At 35.3% G+C, this 12,349-nt stretch overlaps 1 protein-coding gene across 1 annotated transcript in view; it reads left to right on the top strand.

The window, feature by feature from the left end:
- Positions 1 to 12,349, top strand: part of LOC106673135 (F-actin-monooxygenase MICAL3) — a 73,008-nt gene that overhangs the window by 10,700 nt on the left and 49,959 nt on the right. The window contains exon 3 of the mRNA XM_014405133.2: positions 10,046 to 10,129. Within this exon, the coding sequence (XP_014260619.1) occupies positions 10,066 to 10,129 (64 nt within the window). The 5' untranslated portion in view covers positions 10,046 to 10,065. The remainder of the gene's footprint in view (positions 1 to 10,045; positions 10,130 to 12,349) is intronic.

Raw genomic sequence — 12,349 nt, forward strand, 5'->3', positions numbered from 1 at the left:
GAATCTAAAATTTTCTAGCATTGTATAAATTCATTTTTTTAATCCAAAATTTTCTAGCATTGTATAAATTCATTTTTTCACATCCTACATGTATTTGTAAAATTTAAACAATGTTTATAAATCCCAGGCCCTGAAGATGATCTCAATAAAGATCGAAACGTTGGCACGATAAAGAAAACGTTTTTGTATTAGTTTGTGTGTACGTATTTGTTTTTCTAAAACCTACGTCACACCAGACCGCATCTCACGATCTCCGAATAATTTCTACAAAATTAATAAAAAGATGTTTGTTATCGTTGTGATAGCAGTTATAGTAAATGCAGGCGCACTGCAATAAATAATTTTGACTCGTTGGCTGAATTAAATTAAACCAGAGATTTAACCGAGCCCGAAATTGCGTACACGATTCTTCGAAAGCTATATTAAACAGAGTCGAGCCGGGAAATGTAATGCATAGTAACTGTTTTCCGACACGTTGTCAGTAAACAAAACCGGAGGATTTTGTATGATGAGTAGCATGATATATATTTATGAGTTAGACCGTGTAATTAGATTACTTTTTTTATTCAGTATCACTTAACTTAGATATTGTTAACCATGTAGTTTTTAATATTATTTTTTAAAAAATTCATATTTTAAAATACAAGGTAAATCTTACAGGAATTGGGTGTTCTTGTGAAGGCTGTTCTTAAGCATCGCTGTTTTTAAAAAAATTTTTTCCTTTTTTTATTGCAAAACATGGATATGAGAATAGTAAGAATATCAAAGCATATTTCAAAATGTACTTAATTCCTCCAAAGCCCCTATTCAATTCAATACAAAGTATAGGTCTGTTTTTCAGATCGAAACCTTTATACAAAATTACATGGATGGATTTTTATTTATTACTCACAAGTAACAGTTATACATAAAAAAACGTTATTCAAGAAGACTGTTACACCCAAAATTACTTCGGGTCAGAGCAAAATTTATCCCGATAGCTCGTCGGGGGGTAAGACTGAGGGACAATTTACAAAATAAAAAAATAATAAAAAAATAAAAGAAATATTAAAGACCAAAGAAATATATTGGTGAGTTGGGCGCCACTCCATTTTATGCGTCCAGAGTAATAGGGAATTCTTCTAACTAAAAGTATATTCTTGTTTATACTCCAAATAAATTTGATATAAATAAATAAATATATGAGAGGAAAGTAGTATAATATTTTCTATAAAAAAATAAATGATTTACTTTATTCCATGGCAGACACTCGCCATGGGGGGGGGGCACTCCAGGCTAGGCCACTAGGCTTGGGCCAGGATAAAGCCAGCCTAACACGGCGGGTCCTGATCAGCAACCTTACCTTCTCCTTATCGCATTCTAGTTCCCTCTGCTTAAATGATTACTTATGTATTTACGAGGTACCTGGCCATGCAAAATAATCAAGCCAAACAAAAAAAGTAGATTAATAAGGAAGGAGAGAAAAAATAAATAAAAATGAGAATCCACTTAACAATGGGGGGGATTTATTATTCCTAAACAGATTAAATTAAAATAGGTACTTTGTTTCCTTAATCAGCTATAAAATAAACCATAAACCAGATCTGGACTAACTTAAAAAAATTAAAACTTAATAACCTAAATTAACAATAATAAATCATTAAAATTAAAACAAACAAAAATTCCTTCTTCATGCAGTTTTTTCCGTAAACCAACACTTTTACTTGGGAATCGTTGATCCAGCCACAACCATCCGCCGAGTCCTCCTGGGTTCCAGTCCTGCCGAAATCCGCTCCAAAAAAAGAGAAAATCTCCGGAGAATCGGGGCCGCCTCTATATCCTTTCAGAAAACCACGAACGGACAGTCCTCGCTCGTCGCCGTGGTCTGGTGAGGAAGGCGCCCGGTAGAAATTCCAAAAATGGAAATACCCACGAAGAAAAATCCGGACGAGCAGTTTTCCGGAGAATCTCTATCAGTTGCCAACTCGTAGGTGTTTACCGCACTGTTCTCCTCGGCGACCTCTGGCTCGGTCCAAGCGATCGCGTTATCGCTTAATCCCCGGCACTAAATACACTTAATAATAACACTCATTGTTGATTTTCACCAATTTCCTACGTACACTGGTTATTTTCAATTAATAAAAATTTATCCATCTTATAACTTGGTTACATACTTCCTTACAAGCTGATCGAGGCGAGAAAATAAAAATTTGATTTTGAGGCAAAAAAAACCTCTTTCCTCTCTTACAATAATATTAATATTATAAAAACCTATTTTTTTTTGTCACAAGACATGCATAAATAATAAGACGAATATACAAAACAATATCAACTTATGTTTTAATTATTTAATCTTTATGTAAGGTATTGGTTGAAATGAAAAAGTCAGTGTCAAGAGCGGGGTTCGAACCCACGACCCTCGGCTAAATACGCCTCTGCTCTACCACTTGAACTATCATACTTTCGATCCACCCGGACACCAACTCCCCATCTCAATCTACAACCTTTCGAGTTTTCCCTCCTTTTTGCCATTTTTCAAATGTCGTGTAATCAGGATTGGATTCTCGGCGACAAATGAAATGGCCACGGAGAGCTTTTAGTGAAGATATACTTCGTTTTACTTATTAAATCCATTTTATTTTGTGGTCCGATTGATCAAATAACTTTTTTCAATTAATTAATCTTTATGTTCGGTATTGGTTGAAAAGAAAAAGGTAGTGTCACGAGCGGGATTCGAACCCACGACCTTCGGTTAAATACGCCGCTGCTCTACTATGTCAGCTATCGTGACTTCGATCCACTCGGGCACCAACTTCCCATCTCAACCTACAACCCTCCGAATTTTCCCTTCTTTTTGCCATTTTTTCAAATGTCGTATAATCAGGAAAAAAGTTATTTGGTCAATCGGACCACGAAATATAATAGATTTATATTTTAATATGCGAACATGTACAAACATATAAAACATAACTAAAATCCTAATTCACAAAGATTCATAAATCAAACCTAAATGTACATACGTTACAAACTGTTATCACCATCATTCGACAGACGATCCACACTTCCACATAATTATAAAAGATCTCGTGGATTTCTGTGGTATCGAACTCTGGTGGTCAACCAAACATTCCAACTTCCAACGCATCCAAAGTTTCCAATCAAAAGTCCTAAGAAAAATTGTTAACCTTCCTCATTATATATTAACCTCCATAACATTCCCTTTTTTCCAGAAGTAGGGAAAAACTATTACCAAAAATTCCATCAATCCCTTTCCACACAACCCAATGGCTTGGCCTGTTAGCTCAGTTCCACTACCATCCCAGGTAATCCTCCCCGTCGACTGAAACGCCGATAGCCACCTGAAGCCAAGCCCTACGTAGTGACCAAGAAAATAGCAAAAGTGGTCAGTATTTATTTCTTCTAACGGAGGCTCACCACTGGATGAGTTCTCACATGTTTCCCATGTCAATTTTGTTTTTACAGCATTTTTACCGTTGTAATTGCTTCACACACGTAAAAATCAATAAAAGAAAAAATATACTAAATAAGACCCATAAAACTCAGAGGCGGAAGGAAAATCTTTTTACAAATATATTATAGGCGACATCTAAACTATAATAAATTGCATTTTTTTCAACCAAAAATTACGCACTTCGTAAAACAAAAGTTGTTTATGTTTTTATGATCTATGATAATCCTTCCCACATAATTTTTGAATGCCCAGAATACGAAAATGAAAGAGATAAACTGCTAAAAAATCTGAGCAGTCCCAAACAAACCAATAAACTTAGAATCTGTTCTAATAAGCAACAATCCGTCAGCATTCAACATAATCTATGGATTTTTAAAGTCGATAAACGTTACTTTTTGATTATCTTCAACCATGAAAATTTAGAAGAGGATTGAGCTGGGTGAGTGGGTGCGGGCGCGCGGCGGGGCCTGGTTCTGGTCGGCCGATCCCGCACGACAGTAAAATTAAAATAGAAAACTTCATGGGTAATATGCCAGCATAAACCCAATTAAAAAAAAGATGATTATCTAATACGATATGATAATGATATGATGATGATCTATGATCATCTATGGTTATCTAACTCCGCATTACGTTTGCACCAAGTTTGTACGCTCCCAGCTAAGGCGCATTTACAATTAGAATAACTACTCTAAAAATATGAAAAGCTTATTTTTATTTATTTATTGTCGTAACGTTAACTGTTAAAGAGAGAAATGGAAAAGGACACCTTGTAGAATTGGGTTTAGTATGATTTTAAGTATGTGGTGATTAATGACCGTTAATCGATAATTATTTAGAAATCGTGAGATGCGGTCTGGTGTGATTTAGGTTTCAGAAAAACATTTTCTTTATCAGGCTAAAGAAAATGTTTTTCTGAAACCTACATCACACCAGACCGCATCTCACGATTTCTAAATAATTATGATTTTAAGAATAGACTGGTCATGATGCCCTATTGATGTTAAATTTCATGCACTTACCACCTCAAAATTGTAAACAGATGTGTCATTAATTTAATTTTTTTACAAGTCAATAATGATAGATAGTCCTGATTATAATGATACATTCCTCGAAAGCTTTACGAAAAAACTGACTCTTTTTCTATTTGGTCTCACCTTTGAATGTGTTTAATATCCAATTATCAAGTATTTATCTGTTTATTTATCCATGTTTAACGCAATGTTTCGATTTACACAAAAATAATGTTTTTGCCAATAAATTAACGAGACAAACAATTATAGGAAGGATTAAACAATTGCATAAAAATATTGCACGTTTTTCCAGATAGTTAAATTACCCCATAATTTTTGGTAGAGGTTAACTAGTTATGATTATTTGTACAATTATTCGCAAAGTAGAGTACAATTGATTTTCCAAGCTGGAGTTGATGTAAGTCCCTTGGGGAAGGGGTGACTCTTGGATTGATTGTTCCATTAAAGCAGGCACAGGGAAAAACCATTCGACAAATGAAACTCCCTACGATATAGCGTAAAAGAGGCTTTTTTCGCCAGTTGGGGGTTTCGGACGGATCGGCAGTAAACTCCCATGAGTTTGGGGGGTGAGATTGATTGGTCGGAGGTATCTCTGTCTTGGCTTACTATGCGCCAAGCGTCTCCTCGTTAGAACACGTGCCTCCGCCAGGCCGAAAACTCCGATCTTTATCCGATGGCCTCCACTTTCCATTTGCAGTTTTTCGCCTTGGCAGACCGACGCTAGACAACGGAAACAACGCTTCAAGAAAAACACCCTCTTGCCACCTCCTTTTCATCCGAGGATATTTAATTAAGGGAAGCCTATATTTAAACATGTTGCGCCGGTTATAAATAACGTTTGGCCGCAGCGCTGTGGGTGAATTTATTGCCAAGAAATTGCCAGGATTTCCTCATACCTCTCTCTAGTCTAGTTGATAACTCATTGAGACAAAATTAGAACATTGATAATAAATTGGTTAAAAACACAAATAAAAATTAAACGATTAAAACATACAATTTTTGGCTGTATATGGTCAGCTTGTTCTCGCAGTACTGAAGAAAAAGTGTTTTTTTTTGGTTTTTTTACGAAACGCGATACAGCGAGAATAGGTGGATCAGGACGATCAACTACTCATAAATTAATCCATTTATGTTTAGTAGTCTAATTGGCCATATCAATTATTTCAATTAATTATTCTTTTTATTTAAGGCCTTGATTGAGATGAAAAAGCTAGTGTCACGAGGGGGATTCGAACCCACGACCTTCTGCGCAATACGTGGCGCGGGTTCGAATCCCCCTTGTGACACTAGCTTTTTCATCTCAACCAAGATCTTACATAAAAAGAATAATTAATTGAAACTACTCATAAATGGCACTCTTAACAAGACACATAGTAATGACACATCTACACAGATAACAAACACTTTGAGCCCTGAAGATGATCTCAATAAAGACCGAAACGTTGGCAAGATAAAGAAAACGTTTTTGTAAATCTAAGTCACACCAGACCGCTTCTCAGAATCTCCAAATAATCATTAATTAAAAGTCACTGTTAATATCACCCACTACTCATAAATTCATAAATTATTAGGTTTCGTGGTCCGCTTGATCAAATAAATTCTTTTCAATTTATTAAGGCTTTGGTCGAGATAAAAAAGTCAGTGTCAGGAGCGGGATTCGAACCCACGATCTTCGGCTAAATAACGCCGCTGCTCTACCAGTTCGATCCACTTGGATACTAACCTCCCATCTCAACGCCCCTTTTTGAATTATCCCTCCTTTTTTGCCATTTTTCAAATGTCGTGTAATCTATTTGATTCTCGGCGACAAATAAAATGGCCACGGAGAGTTTAGTGAAGTATACTTCATTTTTGCGTATTACATTAGGTTTCGTGGTCCGCTTGACCAAATGGAAAAATGGCAAAAAGGAGGGAAAATTCAAAAAGGTTGGGTTGAGATGGGAAGTTAGTGTCCGAGTGGATCGAAGTCACGATAGCTGACGTAGTAGAGCAGCGGCGTATTTAGCCGAAGATCGTGGGTTCGAATCCCGCTCATGACACTGATTTTTTTATCTCAACCAAAGCCTTAATCAATTGGAAACCACTCATAAATTTTCATTAACTGGAACGTATAATGTCGGTTTACAGTATCGTTTTTTGTTTTTTTTTTACTCTTTTCTTTTTCTCCATATAAATTTAAGTAGTTATTACTCAAGGTGACCAAGAAAAACACACTTCAAACAAACGTCTTTACAAGTCGAAGCTTCAAAATCAACCGATGCAGTAGGTATAATCTCCAGTCCTATACCTGAATAGTACACCCTCTAGCCTTTACTTAGCTCACTTTATTAAGAACAAACACTACACTCCTCCACTTAATTACAAGGTAATCGTTCAAGTAAACTTTAAAAACAATAAAATAATACACAAAATATAACTTTTTGGTAGGGTCCATTCTGATTTTGTCGAACTCCTCCATAATAAGTTGATGGGTAGGAAGTAAATTGTCTTTTCCACAATATGTATTGAACACAATAAACGTATATACAAGAAGTTATACAATAATCTCTTAATTTAAGTAAAAATACAGTGCACCTTGATTAACAATGTTAACATCAATACATTTCACTGAAACACGGAACTAAAATTATGAAGTCGTCCCCTGAAAACGAAACGCAGTTTTCCATATTTGGTTGAATTTGGTGGCTTCATAATTTTTCCTGAAAAATAACGGAGCTTAATTGCTTCTCTGCAGTTGTTTTTTTCCCCATGGATGTTGTACTTCTGTAACACTTTATCATTACTTAACTTGGATACGTTATATGATTAATTCCTAAATCATGTAAAAACTCCTTACAAAAAGCTTTCCCATTATCAGTAATGATCAAACAAGGCGGTCCCATTGAAAAAAATTTCTTTGATGATGGAAATAGTACTGTAAGACGTTATATTTTTCATGTGTTTAACAAAAATCTACTTACAATAACCATGGATGATAACAATATTTTTTTTTCTTTTAAAAGATCCAAGAAAATCTACATGAATTTTGTGGGTCGGTCCCTTATTTGCACGTCAGTAATGTCTTTAATAAAAAAACAAATTTCGCATGTTTTGGCCAGTTATTCATTGTTTATCCAATTTGAACCATCAGATTATTGATCTTGCCAAGAATTTCATTTTTACAATACCAAGGTGTGTGCAGTGTAATTATTTAATTATTGTGGAACTTGATTAGGTTGGTACAACTGTGGCCGCGACATCCTGTTGTGTATGTAATTCATCCTTTGTCCTGAAATAAGGTAGCAAATCCAAAGCTGTTTCTTTAATATTGCTAGGCCAATCGCCATTTCTCAATTTAGAAATTACTTCGTTTAAAATTACATCGTTTCGAGTTTCCTCTTTTATTTTTGAATTAGAACTAGAAACTAAGATTTAAATAGGATTTTTTTATCTATCCGGTTTTAGTCGTGGAGCGTTCGTTACAATTTCGATAACATATCAGCAATAACATTATTTTTATTTTTAAAAAACTCTGTGTTATAATTTAATGCGCTCAAAAATACAGCATACCGTTGTAATCTGTTTACATTTGGAATTGCCTTTTACGGGTGAAAAATGTGATAAGAGGCTTATGATCTGTCCTTAAGGTAAACCGTCTACCAAAAGAAATTGAACTGAATAGACGATCGCCAAGGCAATCTGTCTGTCTGACCATGTCGTTTTTCATGGGTAGGGTTTTCCAGCAAATAGCAATAGACCTCTGATCCGTTTGATAGTTAATGGGCAATAAACCCCCTCCCCCGATACCATACGTACTTCTGTCTACTGAGACAAAAAATTTAAATTTGGACGTAATATATTAAACATTTAAACGAAAATCTTATTTTTTATGTTTTCAAAAGCCTTTGTGTGTTTTTCTCCCCAGAGAAATTTAGTATTGAATTTAAACAAGTCATACAGTGGACTTGTCATGTTCGAAATATTTCCGACCAATTTGGTGTATTAGTTCACGTTTCCTAAAAAAGATTTTAATTGTGTTAAGTCTTTAGGGACAGAGGCGTCATTTATTGCTTTTACTCTACTCTCTAGTATTTTAATTCCTTCTCCAGAAATCACATACCCCAAAATCTTGGAGAAGTTGACACTTTTCTTTAGATAACATTAATCCCCTTCTTTGAGCCTAGACAAAACCATGTTTAGTCTTTCCAAATGTTCCGCTTTATCGCATCATCAAATTTGATACCTCCTATAAAAATATATAAAAATAAATGACACCTGGCACATTTAATGATAATTGTTTCATTTCCCTAATAAATATAACAGGGGCTGAAGATACTCCATAAAGTAATCTTCGGTACTTGAACAACCCTTTGTGCTTCATAACTACTATTTTTTTCTTAAAGCCTCATCCAATTCTCCTGGTACCTACCCCCAATAAATCTAGTTTACTGAAAACGGCAATTTTTTAAAGAAAAAAAATAGTTCAGATTTTTTTTGCAAACGGGTATCCATCTGTTTGTAAATGTTTATTTAATGATACTTCGTAATCCCCTCAAATTCTGATAGTGCCACTAGAATTAAGTACTAAAACAAAAGTTGATGCCCAGTCAGCACTTTCTACCGGCTCCAACTGACCTTCTTTTACCAGCCTATCCAAGTCCTCTGAAACTTTGTCTCTAATTGATCAGGGTATTGGACGAGGTCTATGGAAAACAGGCTTGCAAAGCGGGCCCTTTATGTAGTTTATTATTTTTTCAATTTTATTGTAGCCACCTAATTTACTAGAAAATTATATGATTTTTTTATCATCACAACTTGGTTTTTCTAAAGCGTAAGGTTAATCACACGTACAATGATTTAAAGTGGGTGTGGCTAAGTTACTTGATGTTATAAGTTGGGCACAGTCACCGTTTACTTTCTACGTTTCTAGCATTGTTATATTATTTATTTATCACCACGACTTGCTTTTTCAAAAACGTCAGGTTAATCACGTATGATGTTTTAAAGTGGGCGTGTCTAAGTTGCTTGGTGTTACGTTGGGCGTGGTCAAAGTTTAATTTCAATAATTCTAGTTTCTGGCTTTTTTAAGTTAGAGTTTAAGTATTTTTCTATAAAAATTATTGATATTATTTAATTAAGGCTTTTTTGTGTGTTAATTTTCAATCTATTCTCAGTTTGGCCGTATTAAGCTCAAAGTTTGCCCCTGTGGAGCAGCCCCGACCTGCAAATCACTTTCAAAGTTCTACAGAGACACAGCATAGCTTTTATCTCTAATCGATTCCAGAGAACCAACCCAACTTATTTGTGTTTAAAACTCGTTATAAAACAAATTTTCTGAATCTTCTTCTTGGCAAGATAATACGACAATGGTAATACTGGTTTTGAACAAAAACGTTAACTATTTGGATAAATAATAAAACAATTAGTTAACTAATTCAAACGCATGTGTTAGGTGGCCTTCTTTGGGACGATATGTGTGTAATTTGGTATAATATATTTCTGTAAATATGACTTGTGATTCAAGGTAAAATTAATGTTTTTTAATGAATTCTTTATCTTACATATTTGTTTTCTGTTTCAGGAGAGCGGTGCAGTAAAGGGATGCTTGGTAGCCCACCAAAGCCCCCTAGGCTGTGGCCGGAACCTCCTCCTGCTCATTCAAACGGTAACACATTTTTAATATACTATATGTTTTTTTATTTTTTTATATATATTTGGATTTGGACGAGTTTTAAAAATATGGAATTTTCATATTGAATTCTGTGAGAATTGTAGAAAATATTTTGGTGCGTGAGAAGTAAGGGCTCTTCATACTCCCACTCTCGCTTTTCCAACTTTTCAATTTCCAATTCCCATTCTAGAATTCATTTTTAGAATCAATAATATTTCCGATAGAATTGGCATATTGTACTCAGTAATAATTTTTTAATTTGATTTCCATAGTCAATAGTTTATTTTTACAAAAATTTCCAAATTTTCACGTCGACCCTGTCAGAAATATCTTCTGGAATATGAGTCCCCATTAGCCACTATGTTTATCCAATTTTCACTATTTAGCTCATAATAAAAGTTCATAAACGATAATGAAAGTCTTCGAGTTGGAATATAAAGTTGTCGGAGAGTGTTCAGATAGAATGGGAAATAAGATCCTCACTTTCTCATCTCTGACGTCATCCATTGATCGCCGGGCCTTAGCTAAATTTTGAATTTTATTACGTTAAAAATATTTAGTTATATTCTTTAATAAGTCCTGTAAGCGTAAGCTCGGTTTTGAAACTATTACAATATATTTTAATCATCCTTGTAGGTTTAGCGGTCATAATTGACCTATCAGGATAGGTCGCGGTAGTTTAAATGGTTGAAGCAGCGGAGTATCGAGCCGAACGTCGCGGGTTCGAATCCCGCTCGTGACAATAACTTTTTCATCTTAACCAAGATTTTATGTTAAGTCCTGCGGGGATTAAAATTCGGAGAATTTAATGCGTGAGTGATGGGGGCGCCATCTTTACCTCCTAAAAAATTCCTCCCCAACGCCGTCGATTCTTTAACGTTAACACGTCAGCTTCAAAATTTAAAAAACCAATGAAAATTAATAAAAATAAAACGTTCATTGTGGATGAGGGTGGGGTGTGACGAGCAAGTGATAGAGAAAAACAAGATTTTTTTGTACTTTATCATGGTAATTCCATGCGTTAGGTTTTATCATTAGTTTCATTTTGAACCACGCAATGTCACGCACCAGGAGCTATTAGCGAACTTAGCTAAGTTTTAAAATATAAAATTGAGTCCTGCGTTGCACTAGCATAATTTAAAAAAATGAATCGAAAGAGTGGTTTATAATAACGTATTTCTAATTTATAATGGATATTTTTTTTAAATATTTTTAATATAGTTTTATACATTTTGGAGAAATAATTAACCGGTTAATTATGCTGCTATCTTGTTAGTGACTCGTTGAGACGCGATTTTAAATAAATGTGTTCGAAATATGTAGTCTGATGGTAAGAGGTCTTTAGAGATGCAGTATGTTGCGAAAGCTTTTCCAACTATTTAAATATTAATGGTAATTACAATTAATTAAGGTTTTTAGTTGAGATAAAAAGTCAATGGCACGAGCGAGATTCGAACCCACGACCTTCGGCTAGATACGCCGCTGTCTACCACTCGGACACTGAGGTAGGCCGTCCACTGGAGCCGTTTTCGTGCAACGGCCGAATAGGGCCGGATGATCCAAAAGCGAAGAAACGAATGCGCACTCGTCCATTAGAACCAATTCGTTCGGTCGTGTTGGGCCGTGTAAGCACTTTCCGATCCAAATAAAGTTGGATTTTCCAGTCCTATTCGGCCGAATGGATTTACGCCACAAAGGTAAAAACCTCCGAATTGCTTTATCCACCCAAACTGCTTTCTTTTATATTCAGAACCCATCCTCACAATTGCAATTTACTTTTTACTCAATTTCCGCAATTCATTAGTTCCTCGAGGTGGCAGATTATTGTTACTTCGACTTCCACTGTCAACCACGTGACATCAAACGCTCACCATTGTTTAACGCCGTTCTTTCCTTTTGGCTTACCTTTTCGTTTCGTTTTCATTTCGATGGATTGCGAAAAATTGATAAGGGCAGTTGAGGAGCAGACTCTTGGAACATGCGTGATCCACTCTATCATCGGAGAGATGTCCAGCGTAAGCTGTGGTCAAGGATAGCTTTAGAAATGGAACTTCCAATATTTTTGTTTATTTCTTTCATCCCATTAGTATGTAAACCAAGAATTTTCAAGCAGCAACAAATCTTCTACATCCATTTGGGCTGTGTCGTGAACTGGCGAAAATCGGCTACAGTGGACGAGGCTTTCGGCTATATTGCCGATCGTCTGTTTGGTCA

This window comes from Cimex lectularius, unplaced genomic scaffold, assembly GCF_000648675.2.
Source record: "Cimex lectularius strain Harlan isolate CLEC.00 unplaced genomic scaffold, Clec_2.1 scaffold341, whole genome shotgun sequence".
Lineage (NCBI taxonomy): Eukaryota > Metazoa > Arthropoda > Insecta > Hemiptera > Cimicidae > Cimex > Cimex lectularius.